This window comes from Schistocerca serialis, chromosome 5 (genome assembly GCF_023864345.2).
Source record: "Schistocerca serialis cubense isolate TAMUIC-IGC-003099 chromosome 5, iqSchSeri2.2, whole genome shotgun sequence".
NCBI classification, from domain to species: Eukaryota; Metazoa; Arthropoda; class Insecta; order Orthoptera; family Acrididae; genus Schistocerca; species Schistocerca serialis.
The window spans coordinates 316,211,814-316,234,641 of NC_064642.1; the positions used below are offsets into that span (position 1 = coordinate 316,211,814).

The 22,828-nt window shown below is 40.9% G+C and overlaps 1 protein-coding gene across 2 annotated transcripts in view; it reads right to left on the minus strand.

Moving 5' to 3' along the window:
* Positions 1-22,828, minus strand: part of LOC126480824 (coiled-coil domain-containing protein 93) — an 82,987-nt gene that overhangs the window by 24,699 nt on the left and 35,460 nt on the right. For both annotated transcript variants that reach the window (XM_050104163.1, XM_050104162.1), the window contains 3 exons: positions 15,054-15,155; positions 14,103-14,329; positions 4,396-4,509 (listed from right to left, as the gene is read on the minus strand). In XM_050104163.1, the coding sequence (XP_049960120.1) occupies positions 4,396-4,509; positions 14,103-14,329; positions 15,054-15,155 (443 nt within the window). The remainder of the gene's footprint in view (positions 1-4,395; positions 4,510-14,102; positions 14,330-15,053; positions 15,156-22,828) is intronic.

Sequence of the window (22,828 nt, forward strand, 5' to 3'; positions counted from 1 at the left end):
AGACATCGAGGGATCACCAATTTAGTATTGGAGGGCAGCGTGGAGGGCAAAAACCATAGAGGGAGACCAAGAGATGAATACACTAAGCAGATTCAGAAGGATGTAGTCTGCAGTAGGTACTGGGAGATGAAGAAGCTTGCACAGGATAGAGTAGCGTGGAGAGCTGCATCAAACCAGTCTAAGGACTGAAGACCACAAAACAACAACAACAACAACAACAACAAAAAGAGAAATAATATAAACACTTTAAAAATGTCCAGTCTGTATGTTGCACCTCGTAGTGAATGGTTGTCTGTGAAAAAGACTAAATACTGTGACTGTGTTATGACAAACTTCAGTCAGTTGTGATGTTTGGTTATTTTAATTACTTTGAAGTTTCGAAATAAATATTTTGTTGGGGGAGTATTACAATTTAATTATGCTGACAAATTTTATTTTATACACCGTGACCCTGTGTTACTGGAAGCTTTAAAAATGTTTAATGAAGAGAAATATTTCATATAATTATCAAAAGTGAAGGAAGCAGAGATAATACTGTTTATTAATTTGTCATTATACGAACATGCTGGATTTATGCAAGAATTAATGTTTTCAAAATATTAAAACTTTTGTTAACTGAAATACATGAAAGTCCTGAAAATTACACAAACAGTTTAAGAGCTATGTAGTACAAGAGTATTTCACGTCAAGTTGACATTATCGCATATGAATAACATAACCTCTGGCAAATACTATTCTGAAGAGGTTATTTTACGTTATCGAAAATGCAAAAAATGATCTGGATACAAACTATAAATACATTCCCAAAAAAAGCTTGCATCCCAAGTGAAAATGACATCCAACATCTCAATAAACATACATACAGACGAATTACTTCATTTGTGGGGTGCCAGCCAACTGTCACTTAAATTAAGGATACCAGTTCAAAGGTTGTGTGACAGATTTACAAGACTAAAGACTACAACTAAAATAGATTTGTTGCAGACTTGTGCAAAATGTCTGATACTCATTTATGACAATACTTTTGGAGAACAACGAACTCTTATATAGGAATCATCATGCACTTCAGAAGCTGATGCTGTTTGAAGCTAGTTTCACCCTTAGCAAAGACCAGAAGGCTGTAGATAGTGCCATCAGATTTATGTGGTTTGTCTTGACTTCTGGGTAATAACTGATGCACACAAATTTTGTTTACTGAATAGCTATGTGATTTCTTACAGAATACTAGACCAGTACTCCAAACTGAATAACTATGTGCTTACAGACAATGCCTAATAGGTCATTCTAAATGGGGACAAGATGTTAAAAGTGAAAGTGAGTTCTAGTATCTTGAATGTGTTTAGTTAAGACTGTTAATACTCATGATCTATGTTAATAGATTGCTAGATTATGTATCTGGGACTGCTGGTAGATGGGTCAGCTATTCACAGATATGTGCCTTTTTCTTTCCCTCCCTCTGAAAGACACCATTGTCTTTTCAAAACTACTCAGTTACAATATTAGGTTGATTACGTGATGAATTACTATGGTGTGACAAAAATGATTTAGCTCATACATCACATCAAAGTTCCTCAGATATCACCTGTGAATTATTTTGAAAGTAAGTAATTATGCTTCCTAAATGATTAATGGAAAATCTCATATAAAGATGTGAAATAAATACTAACAAAGAGATAGAGGGGCTGGCCAGTACTTAGCTCAGTACAACCGATAGATACACAAAAAACAGAACCAAAAATTTACGTTCCTAGCTTTCGGAACAAATGTTCCTTCATCAGGGAGGAGAGAGGGGAAAGAAAGGGAAGAAGGGAAAGTAGCTTCAGTTACTCACAACCCAGGTTATGAAGCAACAGGGAAAGGAAAACAGGGAGGGTAGCAAGGATGGAGGCATGGTTGTCAGAGGGAAGCCAAAGATATTCTACTTAAAGTACTGTGCCAGCTTCAAACCAAATAGGATGCATACAGAAGTAAAGAGGTATATAGAATAAAGATAAACACAACTATGTATGATGAAAAGATGCGTGAATGGCTAAAGAGGAAAGGGAAAGAGGAGAAGACTGAAGAGTAAATGGGAGTGAGGTGGTTTAACGTAGGTTCAGTCCAGGGGGATGGCAGGATGAAAGGATGTGTTGGAGTGCAAGTTCCCATCTCCGCAGTTCAGAGGGACTGGTGTTGGGTGGAAGAAGCCAAATGGCACATACAGTGTAGCAGGTTCCTAGGTCCCTAGAATTATGCTGGAGGGCATGTTCCGCAACTGGGTATTGGACATCTCCTAGGCGGACAGTTCGCCTGTGTCCGTTCATGCGCTCAGCCAGTTTAGTTGTTGTCATACCGATGTAAAAGGCTGTGGAGTGCAGGCATGTCAGTTGATAAATGACATGTGTAGTTTCACATGTGGCCCTGCCTTGAATTGTATATGTTTTACCAGTAGCGGGGCTGGAGTAGGTGGTTGTGGGGGGATGCATGGGGCAGGTTTTGCAGCGGTGTCGGTTACAGGGGCAGGAACCGCTGGGTAGAGAAGGTAGTCTGGGAATATTGTAGGGTTTAACAAGGACGTTACGGAGGTTAGGGGGGCGACGAAAGGCAACTCTAGGTGATGTGGGGAGAATTTTGTCAAGGATGATCTCATTTCAGGGGTTGACTTGAGAAAGTCATATCCCTGGCGGAGTAACTTGTTGATGTTTTCGAGGCCAGGATAATATTGGGTGACAAGGGAGATGCTTCTGTGTGGTCTGGGGATAGGAACATTGTTGTTGGACGGGGAGGAATGTATTGCTCGGGAGAGCTGTTTGTGGACAAGGTCTGCAGGATAGTTGCGGGAGAGGAAAGCACTTGTTAGGTTATTGGTGTAATTGTTGAGGGATTCGTCACTAGAGCAGATACATTTGCCACGAGTACCTAGGCTGTAGGGAAGGGAGCGTTTGATGTGGAATGGATGGCAGCTATCAAAGTGAAGGTACTGTTGTTTGTTTGTGGGTTTGATATGGACAGAGGTGTGGATGTGAGCTTCAACAAGATGAAGGTCAACATCCAGGAAGGTGGCTTGGGTTTTGGAGAAGGACCAGGTGAAATTCAGATTCGAAAAGGAGTTGAGGTTATGGAGGAAATTAAGGAGTGTTTCTTCACCATGAGTCCAGACCACAAAGATGTCATCTATAAACCTATACCAGGCCAGGGGAAGCAGCTGTTGGGTCTTCAGGAAAGCCTCCCCCATGCGGCCCATGAAGAGGTTGGCATAGGACATTTGTTCCGAAAGCTAGGAACGTAAATTTTTGGTTCTGTTTTTTGTGTATCTATCAGCTGTACTGAGCTGAGGTAAGTACTGGCCAGCCCCTCTATCTCTTTGTTAGTATTTGTTTCACATAATTATGCTTTCTGTATTACAGTCTACTGTAAGATGTGTAAACTTTGCTTGAAAAGTCAAATGAGCAGATTTGAACATAATTTAAGTAGTCCTCTTTCTTTCTCTTGACTTGAGGAAGGAACAGATGAAGAAAATTATATTTCACAATTTTTCTCTAATGTTTACTATTTTAAATGTGAGAGTAAAATGTCACACCAAAATGAATTAATTTAATTACCAAATAGTATGTTTCACTATTGTTGTACTCATTAACAACAGTTTTTCGTTTTACCATTGTTATTTTACATAAATTGTTTATATGATATGTGAAACTGCTGAAGGTAAGCTAAAATTGCAATTTATTTTGTCTTGTATCACATTTACAGAACCTATGTCTATCTCGAAAACATGAATGGGTTCCTTCCATTGATTAACAAAATAAATTAATATTTACAGTGTCCATTTTCATTTATAATCTACCTGACTTTCCACTGCAATATTGTTAAAAGGAGAGATAGCTACTCACTGTAAAGATGACACGCTGAGATGCAGACAGCCACATCGAAAACACTGTTATATGTAAATTTTTTCAGAAAAGAAAAATGTTTACGGTGAATAGCAATCTATCCTTTTCATAATATTGTTGTTACTCCAACCTGGAATTCCCTATGTTTGACTTTCCACTGCTTCAAGAATGATATTCATTGCAGCTTAATTAGCTCTGATGTGCATTATTTTTGTGCAATACTTTCAGGTCACAGCAGTTATGTCCTGTAACTTTTATACCTCGTTTCGCAAGGAAAAAAAGGTCAACAGCTTTCTTAAAATAAGCATCTTCTCTACATGGCCAATAACAACAGTAACAAACAACAAATAATTAATGTTTAAATTATGATCCCGAAACTGTGTCCTATACATTACATTGTATCAGCATTTCCATTTCCAAAATTAGAAATGAACCAAGTATACACAAAAAAAGCCCAGGTAACTATAAATAATGTATTACATTTGTCTACTTAGCAGAAAATAGCAGCACTGGTGCAATAGCTTACCTAACCATTTGTTGTAAGCGAGTGAGCTCAGATTTACACTGTTCACGGAACTGCTGTTCTTGCTGTTTTAAAGTTTCATTTATAACCACAAGGGCTTGCAGCTTTTTCAATATACTGTAAAAGCAAAATCAACTTCTTATCCATGATATAGTTTGAAATAAGAGACTAATCTAATTGCAGAAAATTTACTTTCAGTGCCATCAGTCTGTCAGCAAAATGATAATCATAGACACATGTCTGCATCTGATGAGTACTGTGTTTTGTACATTTTGTAGTGTCTGACAAAGGAACTACTAAATGACATACCACATTGCTACAATAAGGGCTGTCCACGTAACAAATATAACTGTGAGAAACAGAATTACAGGGTGATTTTTTCCATCATGTACAAACTCTAAGGATTAATCGATGAGAGGATATGGAACAAAAAAGGTCTAATGAACTTATGTCCGGAAATGCATTGTTTCCATGCTAGAGAGCATTTATTCAATCACACTTTGTTACAGAGAGTGCGGTCTAATACGTGCTGTACCATGCACCCACAATTACAGTATGCATAGTTTCCTTCTAGAGGGTGGTACTGTTTCTCATATGTCATGACCTAGCATCCTCTCCTGCCATAGTAATTGGTAACGTTGTGCCTGATTCACTTCTCTTGCTGACTCACCTTGTAGTGGATGTGATACAGCATTGTACACAATGGTTCCATATTCGAACTGAGAGCTTGCCGATATGGTTTTTACTTGTAGAAAGGCAAATAGCAATGGGCATTAAATATTTGCAACAGTGTTTCGCCATTTGTCTGAGACAGGGTCATTTCAGGAAGCAGAAAATCATGAAGGACATACCCCAAATGTTTGGATACCAGACTCGGAGAAAAAAGTGATTAACACTGTAGAACGCGACTGCCATGTCAGTACCAAGCAATTGCCCCCCATTACAGGGTAAGCCAGACGACCACATTGCACATTCTATGAGAATTGTTACTAAAATTATCACTTACAGTTTGAGCAGAGCTTACTAGTGACAGACTTTCCACCTCAAGGGCAGTTTTGTCACTGGTTTCTTCATTAGGTAACCATGATTCTAGGATTTGTGTAATCCATCCTATTCACAGATGAGACCAATTTTACATGGAGCCGTGTCTTCAACTTCCATAACAGTCATCTGTAGGATAGTATGCAGAACCCCCATGGTATGGTGACAGCGGATCATCGGCATCGGTGCCATCCCAACGTGAGAGTCGGGATAATTGGTGACCATATTTTGGGACCAGTCCTCCTTCCATGCCACCTGACAGGCCAAAACTATCAGTGTTTCTTGCAGGTGACTTTGCCTCCCCTACTGGAAGAAGTGCCATTGTTGAATCTGAGGGTTATGTGGCTGCTAGATGACGGTGCTACAGCCCTCTTTGCTGTTAATGTCCAGACACATCTCACTTGTGTTTTCCACTTGCATGGCCTGCTTGTTTACTGGATCTCAGCCCATGCGATTTCTGGTTATGGGGCCATCTCAAAAGTATTGTGTATGAAAAGCTCATTCCAGATGTGGAGACACTGAAGCAGTGTATTCATGCTGCCTTTGACACTGTTCCAATGCAGCCTGGCCTATGTGAACATGAGAGACAGAACATGCTATGGCATGCACACGCATACATTGAGCCACACACAAATAGTTTTCAAGACATAGAGAAACTGTGGCTGCATCGTACAGTGAGTATTAGGCTGGAGTCTCTGTAACAATGTATGACTGAATAAATGGTCTCTAACATGGAAACCATGCATTTCCGGACATAAGTTCATTAGATATTTTTTGTTCCGTATCCTCTCATCGACCAATCCCTAGAGTTTGTACACAGTTGGAAAAAATCACCCTATATAACACAAACAATAAATTACAAAATGTTAGTACTCAACCAAAAAACATGACTGACAGATAAGCTCGTGCTTTCTGAAATGTCTGTTTCCTTCTATATGAAATGATTGGGGAGTAAATGCTGGGATGAGGAAAGAGGATTTGTGGGTAGTGTAGAAATCATCTCAACAGAAATCTAGCATAAGTAGAAAGTAGAAAGAGAATGAGATGAATAATGGTAGTGGTGCTGGTGAGGCGCAAAAAAAAAAAAAAATAAAATAAAAAAAAAAATATATATATATATATATATATATATATATATATATATATATATATATATATATATACTAATTGTATATAAAAGGTGTACAACTTTGCTTCTGCCAATTTTTCCCCAACATTTGAGGCTTTAATGAAACAAATTGGTTAACAAGTATCATCCAAAGTATCGCTGGCCACTACTTTCTCCCATCTTTCGGGCAGTGTATGAATACCGGGTCGAAAAAATTCTTTTGAAGCTATCCACGAATTGATCCAATTAGTGACTTCTTCATGAGATCGGAAGTGTTGGTCAGCCAGGCCATGCGCCATTGATCTAAACAGGTGATAGTCAGAGGGAGCAATGTCTGGAGAATAAGGCGGGTGGGGTGCATTTTGACCTCTTTTGCAACGTGGGGTCGAGCCTTGTCATGCTGCGAAATCACTTAATTGTGCCTCTCACTATATTGTGGCTGTTTGTCTTTTAATGCTCTGCTCAAATGCATTAATTGCATTTGACAATGAGCACCTGTGATTGTTTCACTTGGTTTTAACACCTCATAGTACACGACGCTGAGCTGGTCCCACCAAATGCAGAGCATGATCTTGGAGCTGTGAATATTTGGTTTGGCTGTCGATGTGGAAGCATGGCTGGGATATCCCCATGATTTTTTGCATTTAGGATTATCGTAATGAACCCATTTTTCGTCCCCAGTCACAATGCGATGCAGAAATCCCTTCCATTTTTGCCTCTGAAGCAACTGTTCACAAACACACAAACGCCGTTCAATGTCTCTTGGTTCCAGCTCACACAGGACCCCAGTTCCTTCTTTCTGAATCATGCCCATAGGCTTGAGACATTTTGAAATGGCTTGCTGTGTCACTCACACTAATTGTGCCAATTCTTCTTGAGTTTGACGCGAGTCATCACTCAGTAATGTCTCCAATTCTGCATCTTTGAAAACATTCTCTCTTCCACCACTATGCCAGTCTATGATGTTAAAATCACCGTTCTTGAAGCGTTGAAACCACTCACGACATGTTATTTCACTAATAGCGTCTTTACCATACATACTTGAGAGCATTCAATGAGACTCAGCCGCTATTTTCTTCATATTGAAACAAAACAGTAACACCTCCTGCAAATGACAAGAATTAGGCTCGTAAACTGACAGTTTCAATCAAGAACATCTTCATGATGCAGGCACAAATCAACTAATGTTTGAATGAAGTTATGTTGACTGAGGTCCAAGCTAACTGCCCGACATCTGCGATCCGTTTCTTTTGACCACTACTTACCACTGTCGCCACATATCGACAAACGGCGGACGCAAAGTTGCACACGTTGTATATGATTATAACTAGTAAGGTTAGAATCTTTATATATTTAACATTAATTATGATGGAAATTGTAAGAGCAGTGGTAGCAGCAAGAAGAAAGGAAAAAATAATAATATTGGTAAAACAATTATTATTTTGTCACAAGCTGGAGCTGTTCTATGCTTGTTATACACTTTAATTAATAAGTAACTTGTTAATATAATGTTTCTTTTCTCTTTTGTAACAGTCATAAGTGAAATTTTGAACACTTTTGAAACAAAGTTTTATGAACTTGCTTGCTTCTTTCTAATAGCAGAGTTGTAATTGGTTTTCCTGAATTTGGCCACATACAAAAATTATTTATTTTAATTCTGTGGGCCTACTATAATTTACATTCAGTACTACAAAAGATGGCAAATAAATAAAATTAATCTGGTAACCAAACTGGTGCAATACAGTGTCCCGAGAAATATATTGTGGACCATGTCATATAATAATTATTTGATAATAATATCTTACTTATGTAGTAGTCTAAAAAACTGCAAATTTTGCCACTAAAATTTCAGTTCATTCAATTGCCATAGGATATTAGAAATTCATACTGGAGCAGTTGACATAAAGGATTATATTGGATTCTCCTATCAACCACTGTACTCACCTCTGAACACAAGAAAAATGTTAGAGAAAGCCTCACTTCACTAGTACATAAGTCCCAATCAAACTGTAATCATGTAACGAGACTTTCAACATCCAACAAACAAAAGAGATAATGACAGTTTTGTCAATGATGGGTGTAACAAGACATCCTGTGAAACATTCCTACACACCTTCTCTGTAAACTACATAGAATACGTGGTTCAGAACCACACTAATGATAGAAAACCATTAGATTTAATGGCAACAAACACAACTGATCTCTTTGAGGGTGTCCACATTGAAACTGGTATCAGCGACTAAGGAGCAGTAATAGCAACAACAATTACCAAAGTACAATGGGCAACTGAAACAAGTAGAAAATATTTATATGTTCAGTAAGCTAGATAAAGAAGCATCAATGTCATGTCTCAGTGAGGAATTTGAAATCTTTAGCTCAGGACAGTAGCATGTAGAGGAACTATGGCTCAAGTTTTGAAGAATACTTCACCTTGCAATGGATAGACATATATGCAGAACAACAGTTTGTGACATGATGGGCCTTCCATGGTATACAGGGTGTTACAAAAAGGTATGGCCAAACCTTCATCAAACATTCCTCACACACAAAGAAAGAAAATATGTTATGTGGACATGTGTCCAGAAACGCTTACTTTCCATGTTAGAGCTCATTTTATTACTTCTCTTCAAATCACATTAATCATGGAATGGAAGCACACAGCAACAGAACGTACCAGCGTGACTTCAAACACTTTGTTACAGGAAATGTTCAAAATGTCCTCCGATAGCGAGGATACGTGCATCCACCCTCCGTCGCATGGAATCCCTGATGCGCTGATGCAGCCCTGGAGAATGACGTATTGTATCACAGCCGTCCACAATACGAGCACGAAGAGTCTCTACAGTACATTTGGTACCGGGGTTGCGTAGACAAGAGCTTTCAAATGCCCCCATAAATGAAAGTCAAGAGGGTTGAGGTCAGGAGAGCGTGGAGGCCACGGAATTGGTCCACCTCTACCAATCCATCTGTCACCGAATCTGTTGTTGAGAAGTGTACAAACATTTCGACTGAAATGTGCAGGAGCTCCATCATGCATGAACCACTTGTTGTGTCGTACTTGTAAAGGTAGCACAGGTAGAATATCCCGTATGAAATCATGATAACGTGCTCCATTGAACGTAGGTGGAAGAACATGGGGCCCAATCGAGACATCACCAACAATGCCTGCCCAAATGTTCACAGAAAATCTGTGTTGATGACGTGATTGCACAATTGCGTGCGGATTCTCGTCAGCCCACACATGTTGATTGTGAAAATTTACAATTTGATCACGTTGGAATGAAGCCTCATCCGTAAAGAGAACATTTGCACTGAAATGAGGATTGACACATTGTTGGATGAACCATTCGCAGAAGTGTACCCGTGGAGGCGAATCAGCTGCTGATAATGCCTGCACACGCTGTACATGGGACGGAAACAACTGGTTCTCCCGTAGCACTCTCCACACAGTGACGTGGTCAACGTTACCTTGTACAGCAGCAACTTCTCTGACGCTGACATTAGGGTTATCATCAACTGCACTAAGAATTGCCTCGTCCATTGCAGGTGTCCTCGTCGTTCTAGGTCTTCCCCAGTCACGAGTCATAGGCTGGAATGTTCCGTGCTCCCCAAGACGCCGATCAACTGCTTCAAACTTCTTCCTGTCGGGACACCTTCGTTCTGGAAATCTGTCTCGATACAAACGTACTGCGCCACGGCTATTGCCCCGTGCTAATCCATACATCAAATGGGCATCTGCCAACTCCGCATTTGTAAACATTGCACTGACTGCAAAACCACTTTCGTGATGAACACTAACCTGTTGATGCTACGTACTGATGTGCTTGATGTTAGTACTGTAGAGCAATGAGTCGCATGTCAACAGAAGCACCGAAGTCAACATTACCTTCCTTCAATTGGGCCAACTGGTGGTCAATCGAGGAAGTACAGTACATATTGACGAAACTAAAATGAGCTCTAACATGGAAATTAAGCGTTTCCGGACACATGTCCACATAACATCTTTTCTTTATTTGTGTGTCAGGAACGTTTCCTGAAAGTTTGGCCGTGCCTTTTTGTAACACCCTGTACAGTTACTGCAAAGAAACTTCTAAGGAAACAGGGATTACTGCATAACAGATGTAAGACAAAATAGAGGACTACAAAGAGGGAGCTGTTGAATGAAATGTGTTCGGCTGTCAACAGAGCAATGTGTGAAGCCTTCAATGACTACTGCAGCAGAATATTGCAGAAAGATCTTTCACAAAACCCAAAGAAATTCTGGTCATACATAAAGACTGTTAGTAGCACCAAAGTTAGTGTCCAGTGACTCAAGATGACACAGGAACTGAAATTGAGAGTATCAAAGAAAATGCAGAAATATGGTTAACTCTGTTTTCAAATCTTCAAAATCAGGAGTACTGCCCCAATTTAATTCCTGTATTATTGAAAAGAATGAGTGATACAGAATTAATAGGGTGTAGCTTGACACAGTACCTTTGATTAAAAGTGATATCAAATGGAATGAGCATGTCCAACCGGTAGTAGGGAAGACCGACGCTCAACTTTGTTCTGTTGGGAGAATTCTGGGTAAGTGCAGCTCATCCATAAAGGAGATGGCTTACAGAATGCTAGTGTGACACGTTCTTAAGTACTATTTAAGTATTTGGGATCCCCATCAGGTCAGACTGAAGGAAGACCTCCAAGTATAAAACTTCCTGGCAGATTAAAACTGTGTGCCGGACCGAGACTCGAACTCAGGACCTTTGCCTTTCGCAGGCAAGTGCTCTACCACTGAGCTACCCAAGCACGACTCATGCCCCGTCCTCACAGCTTTACTTCTGTCAGTACCTCGTCTCCTACCTTCCAAACTTTACAGAAGCTCTTCTGTAAACTTTGGAAGGTAGGAGACAAGGTACTGGCAGAAGTAAAGCTGTGAGGACGGGGCGTGAGTCATGCTTGGGTAGCTCAGTTGGTAGAGCACTTGCCTGCGAAAGGCAAAGGTCCTGAGTTCGAGTCTCGGTCCGGCACACAGTTTTAATCTGCCAGGAAGTTTCATATCAGCACCACACTCCGCTGCAGAGTGAAAATCTCATTCTGGAAACCTCCAAGTAATTCAGAGGTATGTTGGTAGATTTGTTACCCATAGATTTGATCAGTGTATAAGTATTATGGTGGTCCTTTCTGAACTCAAATGGGGATCCCTGGAGGGAAGGCAATGCTCTTTCTGCAAGGCACTATTGTGCAGACTTAGAGAATCAGCACTTGAGGCAAAATGCAGAACCATTCTACTGCCACCAACACGCATTTCATGTAACAGATATGAAGATAAGATGCGAGAAATTAGGGCTCGTACGAAGGTTTTCAAACAGTTGTTTCTCCTCGCTCTATTTGTGAGTGGAACAACAAAGGACATGACCAGTGATGGTACAAAGTACACTCTGTAATGCACCATACAGTGGTTTGTGGAATATGTAGGTAGATGTAGATATTAGTGTCAGTGGCGTTGAAGAGCAGCTGAAATTATTAAAATTTAACAAAGATCCAGGGCACTACAGAATTCCTATCAGATTCTACATTGAATTTGCAACTGAGTTAGCTCCTCTTAACTATAATCTACCATATATTCCTTGAAAAAACTTGTACCCAATATTTGGAAGAAAGCACAGGATACATCCGTCTATGAGGAGGGTAGCAGAATCGATCCACAAACCTACTGCCCAGTATCGCTGACATCCATTTGTTGTAGAATCTTCGAATATATTCTGAGCTCAAACAGAATGAAGTATCTCCAAGAGAATGACCTCCTTGCCAACCAGCACAGATTTTAAAAACATAGATCACATGAAACCCAACTTACAGTTTTCTCATGAGACATACTGAAAGCCACTGAGCAAAGCAATAACATAGATGCAGTACTCCTTGATTTCTGTAAAGCATCGTTGCTTATTATCGAAAGTACAATTTTATGGGGTATCAAGTGAAATTTGTGACTGGATTGAGAATTTTTGGGTAGGGGCAACACTGCAAGTCATCCTGGAGAGAGAGTAACCAACAGCTATAGAATTAGCTTCACATGTGCTCCGGGGAAGAGTATTGGGACCCTTGCTGTCCATGTTTATGTTAATGAACTAGCGGACAATATTAAAAGTAACCTAAGACTTTCTGCAGATGATACAGTTATATGTAACTAAGTACTCTCTAAAACAACCTGCAAAAATATTCACTTAGATTTTGATAAGATTTCAAATATTGGCAACTTGCTTCAAATATTCAAAAATTTAAAGTTATTCTGTTAATAAAACAATAACATGTAGTATCTTTTGACTATAATATCAGTGAGTTACAGTTGGAATCAGTCAACTCGTACAAATACCTGGGCGGAAAAATTTGAAGGGATAAGAAATGGAATGATTACATAGTCTCAGTCATAAGAAAAACAGGTAGTACACTACAGTTCATTGGTAGAATACTAGAGAAATGCAATCAGTCTACAAAATGACACATTCAAGAATAATGCTCAATGTGTGGAACCCATACCAAACAGGACTAACACGGGATACTGAACAGATACCAAGGTCAGCACGAGTGGTCACCGGTTTGTTCAACCTATGGCAGAGCGTCACGAAGATGCTTAAAGAGGTGAACTGACAGACGCTTGAAGATAGACATGAACTATCCTGTGAAAATTTACTTACAAAATTTCTAGAACCATGTTTAAATGATGAATTTAGGAATATATTTCAACCTCCTATATATCACTCTCCCAGGGATTGTAAGGACAAGGTTAGTCTAATTACAGCAGCAATCATTCTCACTATGATCCATATGTGAATGGAATGGGAGAAAGCTCTAATAACTGGTACAGTGGGACATATCCTCTGCCATGCACTTTACAGTGGTACAGATGTAAATGTAGATGTTGAAGAAACTTCGAGAATGTCCCCTCATCATGAATTTTCCAATATGATAATAGCTGTCACCATGGAGCTTGTGTAGTCAACAATTATCCAAACAAAAGAGTGGCCAGTCATATTTCAGAACCTTAACATTCTGATGCATGTATGAAATGATCTTGACTGACAGCTGGCTGGCTTCATAAAATATTATGAGGCTGTGAGAGTTGCAAAGTGTTTCCTGATACAAAAGACAAACTTACTGACTGACATGGTTTATGTACATATTACCAGCATGTGGCATTACTATTACATTTTCACTGCTGTTCAGATTGAACAAACATTGTTTAATGGCATTAATGCAGCTCATTCCCTACTCTCTGGATTGACATATCTTTTTACAAAATATGCCTTTATTTTATTGTTTTTATTGACGAATTGTATGTGTGCATTGGCTCCATTTAGCTACAAGTCAACCATCTGCGCCATTTTTTTTGCGTTGTTTACTCTGATTTTGATTGGTCTTCAATTTACAGTAAGCAGTGTACTTTGGTTCTTTCCACACACACAGTTAAGAAAACTAATGACAACATAACAGCATCTGGTACAGTTATAGAGGAGGAAGGGGAGAACCAAATACACTGAAACATTTAGTAAATGGGTTCAACATAGTCAGTGACACTTACACTTGGTTCTCCTCTGTTTCTAATTTCTCCTTGTCTGCAAGTGCTGTCTCAACTTCTTCTTTGGACTCTTTCAGCTGCTGCAGATGTTGTACAGCTTTGTTCATAGCCTCTTGTGCTTTCTCTTGTTCAGCAGTCAATTGCATCACTTTTTCCTGCAGTGCTGCTTTCTGGCGATTTACAGCCACCAAGGTTCTTCCACTTGGTACTGGTGGTATTGCTCCAGAAACCTAAGGTAAAAACAGGGACGGCAATTTTAACAACTACAAACTGTAATAACAGAGGCAGTATCAATTATGAAACAAAAATCAACATGTCACATACAAGGCAGGAACAATGTGTAGCAGTTCCAATTTTGTTTTAAAGTAATGCAATGTTAAATCTTCTCTCTAACAAAATACTTGCATTAATAATTTTATCAGTGACTGAATATCTCTTCTTAGACAGCACAGGATGAGCTGTATGTTCCAACATTTGTACACTGTCAACAGACTGTCGACAAATTGTGAACTTAAGGGGGAAAAAAAATGATTAGATTTTAACACCCTACTGACAAGATCATTAGTGACTGAACACGTGCACAGAATTCTGAACAATTCAGGCAAGACTTTTTCGCATTGTGCACTAGTACAAACCATTTCTGTGTGTTTCCCATGACTGATGTACTATTTTGGTATGTAGAAAACGAATTCAAACAGGGAAATAATGTGTTTCTATTCATTTCATTTAATATATTGTCTTCTTCTACATGCGAGAAATGTGTTTTAAAAGTTTGTTTGAGCCTTTTTGTTGTGCTCTGTGTGGTAGTTGCATTACAATCAACTATGGACAGCAAGACCTAATCGGTTCACCAACAAGTACAAGGTTTTAACAAATCTTTATTTGATTATACTTTTACTTAGGAGGTACTTTTCCTTCCACAATACATATTTAGCAGTATTATGCATTGCATACCTCTCGTTCTGCTTGCAGTTCAGCATATCGTTCAGCTGCCTGGGCAATTTCTTGGGCTTGCAGGCTGACTATACTACCAACAACTCCAGCAGTTACACGGCTCTGTCAATTATAAAAATAAAAGAACATATTAAATACCTTTGAAAACTACTTAAATACCCTGAGTTATGAAATAATGACACAAGGAATTCATACCATTCAAACAACAGTGTAGAAAGCAGTTTTGCAGACACACATTTCTGGGCATGAAATGGAAGTTACTAATGAGAGAGATGCTTAAAGAGTACAATCTTGTTCTTTTATGCACCATGGTTAAAAGTCATATTTCAATGTTTTATACAGAAGGCCAAAACTAAACTGAGCTACTAACTGCACATCGTTTTTCGTTGCGGCGAGATCTATTTACGAATTTTCAGTCACCAACTTTCTCTTCTGAATGCGAAAATATTTTGTTGAGCCCAAGCTACATAGGTACGAATGATTATCAAAATAAAATAAGAGAAATCAGAGCTTGAACAGAAAGGTTTAGGTGTTCGTTTTTCCCGTGCGCTGTTCGGGAGTGGAATGGTAGAGAGATAGTATGATTGTGGTTTGATGAACCCTCTGCCAAGCACTTAAATGTGAATTGCAGAGTAGTCATGTAGATGTAGATTCATAGCAGCTGATAAAGCATCCTGTGGGATACCTTATGTATAGTTTTCCTTTCCCTTATTCCGGTACTACTTCTGAGTTTTACTTACAACAAGTTCCTTTTCTTTCATACAAAATCCTTCGAACTATGTATTTCAGTCTTTCATGTTCACCACACCTACCTTCCATATCTGGTCATCCATAATCTCAATGTAGTTGTTATAGCTGTTAGCATGTCAATCAATAATATATCGTAGTGAGAGGTCACACCTACAACCCCCCCCCCCCCCCCCCCTGCCCTCTTTCCCACCCCTCTGCCCTCCCACACTCCCAAAATTCCATCATCCACCTACCAAGACCTTTTGATTCTAGTGACAGACTGGTTTAATATTACCTTAGCCTATGTAGACCTTGTGTGTAGGTGTGTAGCATACACCTTGCAGCTTGCAGATTCATACAACATACACTGACCAAGTAAACCAGACAGTCAAACAACTGTGCAAGGAGTACTAGTGCCATAGTTTTGTTTATAGTAAATGTAAGAGGATAGATGCAAAGGATTACAGCCCAACATTTATACAGCCTCTCTGTTGCAAGATCTTTGAGTACATTCAAAGCTCAGACATAATGACACTAAATGAAGAAAGATACCATCTTCAAACAGTGTGCACAACAAGTCACTGCCCACATGAAAATGTTACAGAGATGTTTAGAGAACTCCAATGGTAATTGTAATATAAATGTGGCAATGTTTACATGAAACCCTGCTCGGTGCTTTAATGGATAGGTACACTGTGATAACAGAACTAATGCTCCTGTCATATGCCTCTTGTAGGGACCAGCAAAATAAGACAAAGAGATTAGGATGAGTATATAAAGACACACTGACAGTCAATTTCTCTCACTCATATGAATCCAGTCGGCCAGTGAATGGCTAATATTGGCATGAAGCACCTTCCACCAAGCATTGTTTAATGGTTTGTGGACTATAATTTTGGATGTCACAACACATACAAACTGTATAACATAGCGTCACTGAAGTAGAAGCTGTTAATTATGAGACATACAATTTCTTACCCAAGCAACAGTTTACTGGGGCTGTGTTCTAAACTCACAGTGCTGACATTTCAATAAATTAAAATAATGGACTCCCATTGAGCAATGCCTCAGAATCTTCCATACAGCTTCTCAAAGCCAACATTTGGGTGAAGCGGGACTTGCTGCTGATAGTGGAATAAATGTGAGCAGAGTTTTAACTAGACCTGGCAAGCAGTTTTTAACTCCCACAAAACTGTAATTTGGCAGGCCTTCAGTACACCTTGTTACCTAATAATGACAGCACAGTACATTAAAGAAATACAATAAGATTTCTACAATTGTAACTGGCTGTGCAACTGAGAATCATTTGTGCCTAAAATCATCTCTTTCTCATTTACGTCAAATGTATGTATGATTCCAAGCCACTGTACACCAATACAACTGGCCCCTTCTTCTGCTGACCATTTTCTTTTCCCGTTTCCCTTTCATTACAGGGCCAAGACACATTCCTTGTCCTCTGATCAGCTACATTTCAACTGTGCTGTTTGAACTTTCCCGATGAAATAATTGCTTCATTGATTCATGGGCATTGTATTGCATAATGTTGTGGAAGCTGCACAATATTTCAACAAGACAGCTGCTCATCAACTTCAGGTGCTTACTGATGTGTTGCTGCAGTGGCTCACCGATATATATGCTGGCTCACTAGAAAATTGCAGGCGCCAAAGAGTGGGGCTATAAGGCCATCATAGATGACATCTCCCATAGTAGCTAACCTTTTTATGGAAGACTTTGAGGTAAAAGCACTTCAGTCAGAAGTGTTGAAACCTAAATGTTTCTGGAGTTATGTGGACAACACCTTTGTAGTATGGCCACATTGGGCAGAAACACTTCCTGCATTTCTGGAACACCTTAACTCTCGCCATCTGTGCATTTGCTTCACCACAGAAGTGGAGAAAAATGGAGATCACCCATTCTTAGATGTCTTGATCTGCAAAAAAGAAGATGGTTCCTTGGGTCACAGGGTCTGCCATCACTCATTCCAGTGCAGTGACTTATTATGAACAGGCGTTCATAGGACTAGAGTTATCTCAGATGCAGGGAGCTTATCAGTCGAATGTGGTCATCTTCACTCTGTGTTTGTGCGAAACAGGTATTCTGATAAATGGATTTGAAATGCATTTCAATCTGCAAGCACTAAACTTCACAAACATCCTGAAGACATGGAGAAATCCACAAGAATGGTTTTTGTACCCCATGTCGGTGGTGTGTCCTTTAAGACCAGCAGGTCGTTCAAGAAGCATCACACAAAATGCGTCTTCCATGCTCCAGCATGAGTTCAAATGATGCTGGGTTCTATTAAAAGACAACCTATGTCTAAGAAGGCCAGGGATATATAAAATCCTGTGCCAGTGCAGAAAATCATAGACTGGCCAGACGTGTTGCATTGTTAAGGACAGATGTGCTGAACACAGACGTCACACCATACTGAGTAAGCCAGAAAAGTCTGCTGTTGCTGAACACTGTCTTGACATGGGACATAGCATGAACTACAGAGACACAAAGATCCTTTTGTCTGCTTCCACATACTGGGACTCCATCATTAAAGAAGGAGTTGAGGTACACATAAGTAAAGACCTGATTAACAGAGACAGAGGATTTCAGCTCAGCAAGGCATGGGAACCAGTATTGGCATTACTAAGGCATCATCAACCCCAGGCAAATGAATCCCCAGTCCCCACACTGAAACTGGTCACCAACACACTGTCCGCATGAGCACTGGGCTGTGATTTGCGGTCGCACTTTTCCCATGTCATGCATGCGGAGACTGTGATCTGTTTCTCCAACTCTATGATTCATCGACAATGACATTATAGCCCCATGCTTTAGTGCCTGCACTTTTCTAGCAAGGCAGTGTATATATTGGTGAGTCACGTGAAGATGAAGAGCAGCTATTTCATTGAAAGATTGTGCAGCTTCCACAACATTATCTGACCAACACCTGAACCAACCAAACATTTAAAATAATAAGCATTTATATGAATTACATGAATGCTTGGTGTCTGTTCTTTTGGACATGTCCAAAGGAACAGGTACCAAGCAGCATCCACAGCTGTGATACATTATATGTAAATAGAAGGTGGAGGGGGGGGGGGGGGGGGGTCGAGAGAAGAGAGAAAGGAAAGGGATTACTTATATCAACAGCATCAGGACATTAAACGGAATCAATGGCAACGAGTAAAAATGTGTGCCAAACTGGCATTCGATCACAGGATCTCCTGCTTACTAAACAGGTGCATTATCGATTGTGCCACCTGGGAAACAGTGTTTATCACAACTATGCAGACTACCTTGACACACCTCTCAGCCGACCCACATTCCCACCTAGTGCCACTTATCTGCAGTCCCTGCCCATTTCCTCCATACCCGCTACTCTGAGGTTCCCGCAGGATGTCAAGACGTGCTTGTGCATCTGCACTGAAGAAGGTCGATCCACTGCCTGTCTAGGTGAAACAATTATACGAATGCGTGATGTTTGTTCTTTTGGACATATCCGATAGAAAAGATACCACGCATTCATATAATTGTTTCTCCTCGATGGGCAGTGCATCAACCTTCTTCAGTGTGGATGCACAAGTACGTCCGACCTCCTGCGGGAATCTCAGAGTAGTGACCATGGGGAAAATAATTGTGTGTGTGTGTGTGTGTGTGTGTGTGTGTGTGTGTGTGTGTGTGTGTGTGGATCTGATGGGCGCCCAACAGCGAGGTCATCAGTGCCCTTACACTTATGAAAACAAACGAATGTGGAGATGAATGAAAAGTGTTTGTACACCCATGCGCTTGAAATGACCACACAGTCACTCTGCATCACATGCGCTAAAACCAATTATGAGAGAAGAGAGCTAATCAAGGAATTAAAGCACAGAGAAAACAAAACACAGTAGAACTAAAAGAAAATCACAGGGAATGTGATTGGCTGACCACTTACAAAAAACTAGGGTGAGTCAGCCACCCTTTGACACATTAAGAACAGCTCCCTAAAATCTTTCAAAAATGTTGGACAATTCACAAAACTTTAAAACCCTAACCAAACTGTTTGATCATTACATAAAATAGACGGCAGATCCGTTAGCAAATCCTCTACAGTCTGCTGGTCAGCAAATAAAATGCAGTCCAATAAAATGTAGTGTACTGTGATCTGCACCCCACAAGCACCACACATTGGAGGGTCCTCTTGCCGGAGTAAGAATCCATGTGTCATAGGGCTGTGGCCTTTGTGAAGATGAGTAAGAATCATCTCGCCAACATGGCTGGAAGGAAGTACTCCACGGCTGAGTTGTGGGCTTTATGACATGGAGCTTTTTATAGGTGACTGTCAGCCACTCGTGTTTCCATCTACACAGTCTTTGCATGTGACGAGATAGCACACCAAAATACCAGAGGACCATGACACGCCTCCTTGGTCGCTCGATCCACCCTTTCATTCCCTGCAATTCCAATGTGCCCACGTACCCAGCAGAAAGACACCTCCTTCCTCAGTCCTTGTAGTTGTAGGAGGGCATCCTGGATATACTGGATTACTGTACCTGCTGGATACAAATGTTGGAGAGAGTAAAGGGCACTCAGACAATCTGAGCAAATGAGAAATCTAACAGCCAGGAGAATGTCTCATCTGCTCCAGTGCTCGCAACATCGCATATAATTCTGTGATGAAGACGGTAAATTCTGGAGGCAATCTGACCTTGACAACACAATCCGAGAAAACGACAGAGCAACCAACAGAGTCCCCCTGATTAGACCCATCCACAAAAACAGAGATCAGAAAATATCAAATAAAATAAAATAAAAACATTAAAAACGGAAGCAGCAGTGCTATCTCTCCTGTACCACACCAAATCTAAAATCACTCTGGGCCTCTCCAGTAACCAGGGCAGCAGGCAGTTAAAACCCTGGATTTGGGGTCGTACTGGCTTCACACCAGGTGACTCCATCGCATGTGACACGCGGATCCCAAATGCCATTGTGGCTCATGGACGGTTGGAAAACAGAGGTTCCAGAGGTGGACGAGCAACAGTATGGTGTGCGAGTGAAGTTTTAACTGCAACGAACTTACACACCTGACGCACCAGGTGACTCCATCGCATGTGACACGCGGATCCCAAATGCCATTGTGGCTCATGGACGGTTGGAAAACAGAGGTTCCAGAGGTGGACGAGCAACAGTATGGTGTGCAAGTGAAGTTTTAACTGCAACGAACTTACACACCTGACGCACCATGAGAAGCTGGTGCTGGACGGTAAGTGGCAGTTCCCCCGCCTCGACATAGATGTTAGGTACGGAGCTGATCCGATAAGCACCCATAGCCAGCCGAATCCCCTCATGACGGACAGTGTCAATGATCCGCAAGAAAGAGGGCCTCACTGACCCATACACCGTACAACCATAGTCCAGCTGCAAATGCACAAAAGCCTGATAAAACTGAAGCAGATGCGCCCTATCCACTCCCCAAGACCTATGGCTAAAGCACTTGACGATGTTCAGTGCCTTCAGGGTTCTGGCTTTCAGGTCTCTCATGAGAGTCAAAAATGAGGCCCAGAAATTGCACTGCACCTCTAAAATGTAGGATGGTGTTTCCCATATTCAAGGCAAGCAAATTAAAAAGATGACGAGAATGATTAAAATGAACACACACAAACACACTTATCTGAAGAAAACTGGAATCCCATCTTTGCAGCCCACTCCTCTAACCTCCATGCTTGAAGTTGCAACTGATGGCTCACTGTTGCAACACTGGAGGAGGAACATAAAACAGATAAACCATCTGCAAATAAGGAGCACTGTACACGACTCCTTACCGTAGATGTGATACTGTTGATGGCTATGGCAAAGAGGGTTCACTTAAAACTCTGTGCTGTGGAACACCATTCTCCTGCTCAAATTGATCAGACAGCGCGTCACCAACTTGGGTCCTAAAAAACCACTGAGACAGGAAAGACCTTATGAAGATAGGGAGGTGGCCACAAAAGCCCCACTGATGCAGCTGTGCGAGAATACAGTCTCTCCAAGTAGTACAAGTAGTATCGTATGCTTTACTTATATTGAAGAATATGCTGATACGGTGATGCTTATGGAGGAAAGCCTGCTGAATATCTGCCTCAAGGAGGGTCAGTTGTCGACAGTGGACCGAAACCTTCGGAATCCACACTGAGAGCGGCTATGGAGTTGCCTGGTCTTTAACAATCACACCAGATGACGGTTAACCATTTGCTCCAGGTTTTTTCCTACACAGCTCGTTAAGGCAACACTCCGATAACCACTGGGACATGTGCAATCCTTTCCTGGTTTGAGGAGAGGGATCAGAATTGCCTCCCTCCACGAGTTGGGGAAGTTTCCTGTCTGCCAAATTAGATTAAAACATTTCAGGAGGATTTCCTTTGATGCCACCGGAAAATGTCGAAGCAGGCAGTACCGGACTTCGTTGTGACCGCGTGCGGTGCCACGAATCTCGGTCAGTGCCAATTTGAGCTCCCACATGGAGAAAGGGGAGTTGTAGGCCTCAGAACTGGTGGAACTGGAGTTGAACTTTTCCCTCTCTACAGTCGCATGATAGGGATAACACGCTGGATTCTGGCTTGCATTGGCAGTAGTTTGTGCACAATGTTTGGCCAGCATCTGAGCAATGTCTCTGGGTGTTGTTTGGAGGCACCCCTGTTTCAGCACTGTTGCTATCAGTAAACAGCTGCGTTTACCAGAAATTCTCCAGATGGTTCCTCATACTTTTATAGAAGTAGTGGAACGATTGATGGAGTCCAGAAACACTTGAAACAACATTTTCTTACTCTTCCTAATGATGTGTCAGGCACTGGCACTCGCAACTCGAAAGACCCTAAGGTTGTCTGCTGACAGTCGGCATTTCAAATGTCAAAGAGCTGCACGCCTTTCCCGGGTCAGAGAATGGCACTCATCTGTCCACCAAGGTACTGGCCGCCTCCTAAGATGACCTGAGGACTGTGAGTTGGAGAAGTCAGCGGCACAATGGATCACTCGTGTAATGTGGTCCACCAATCCTTGGACTATGTCCCACTGTTCGAGCACAACCAGCTGGC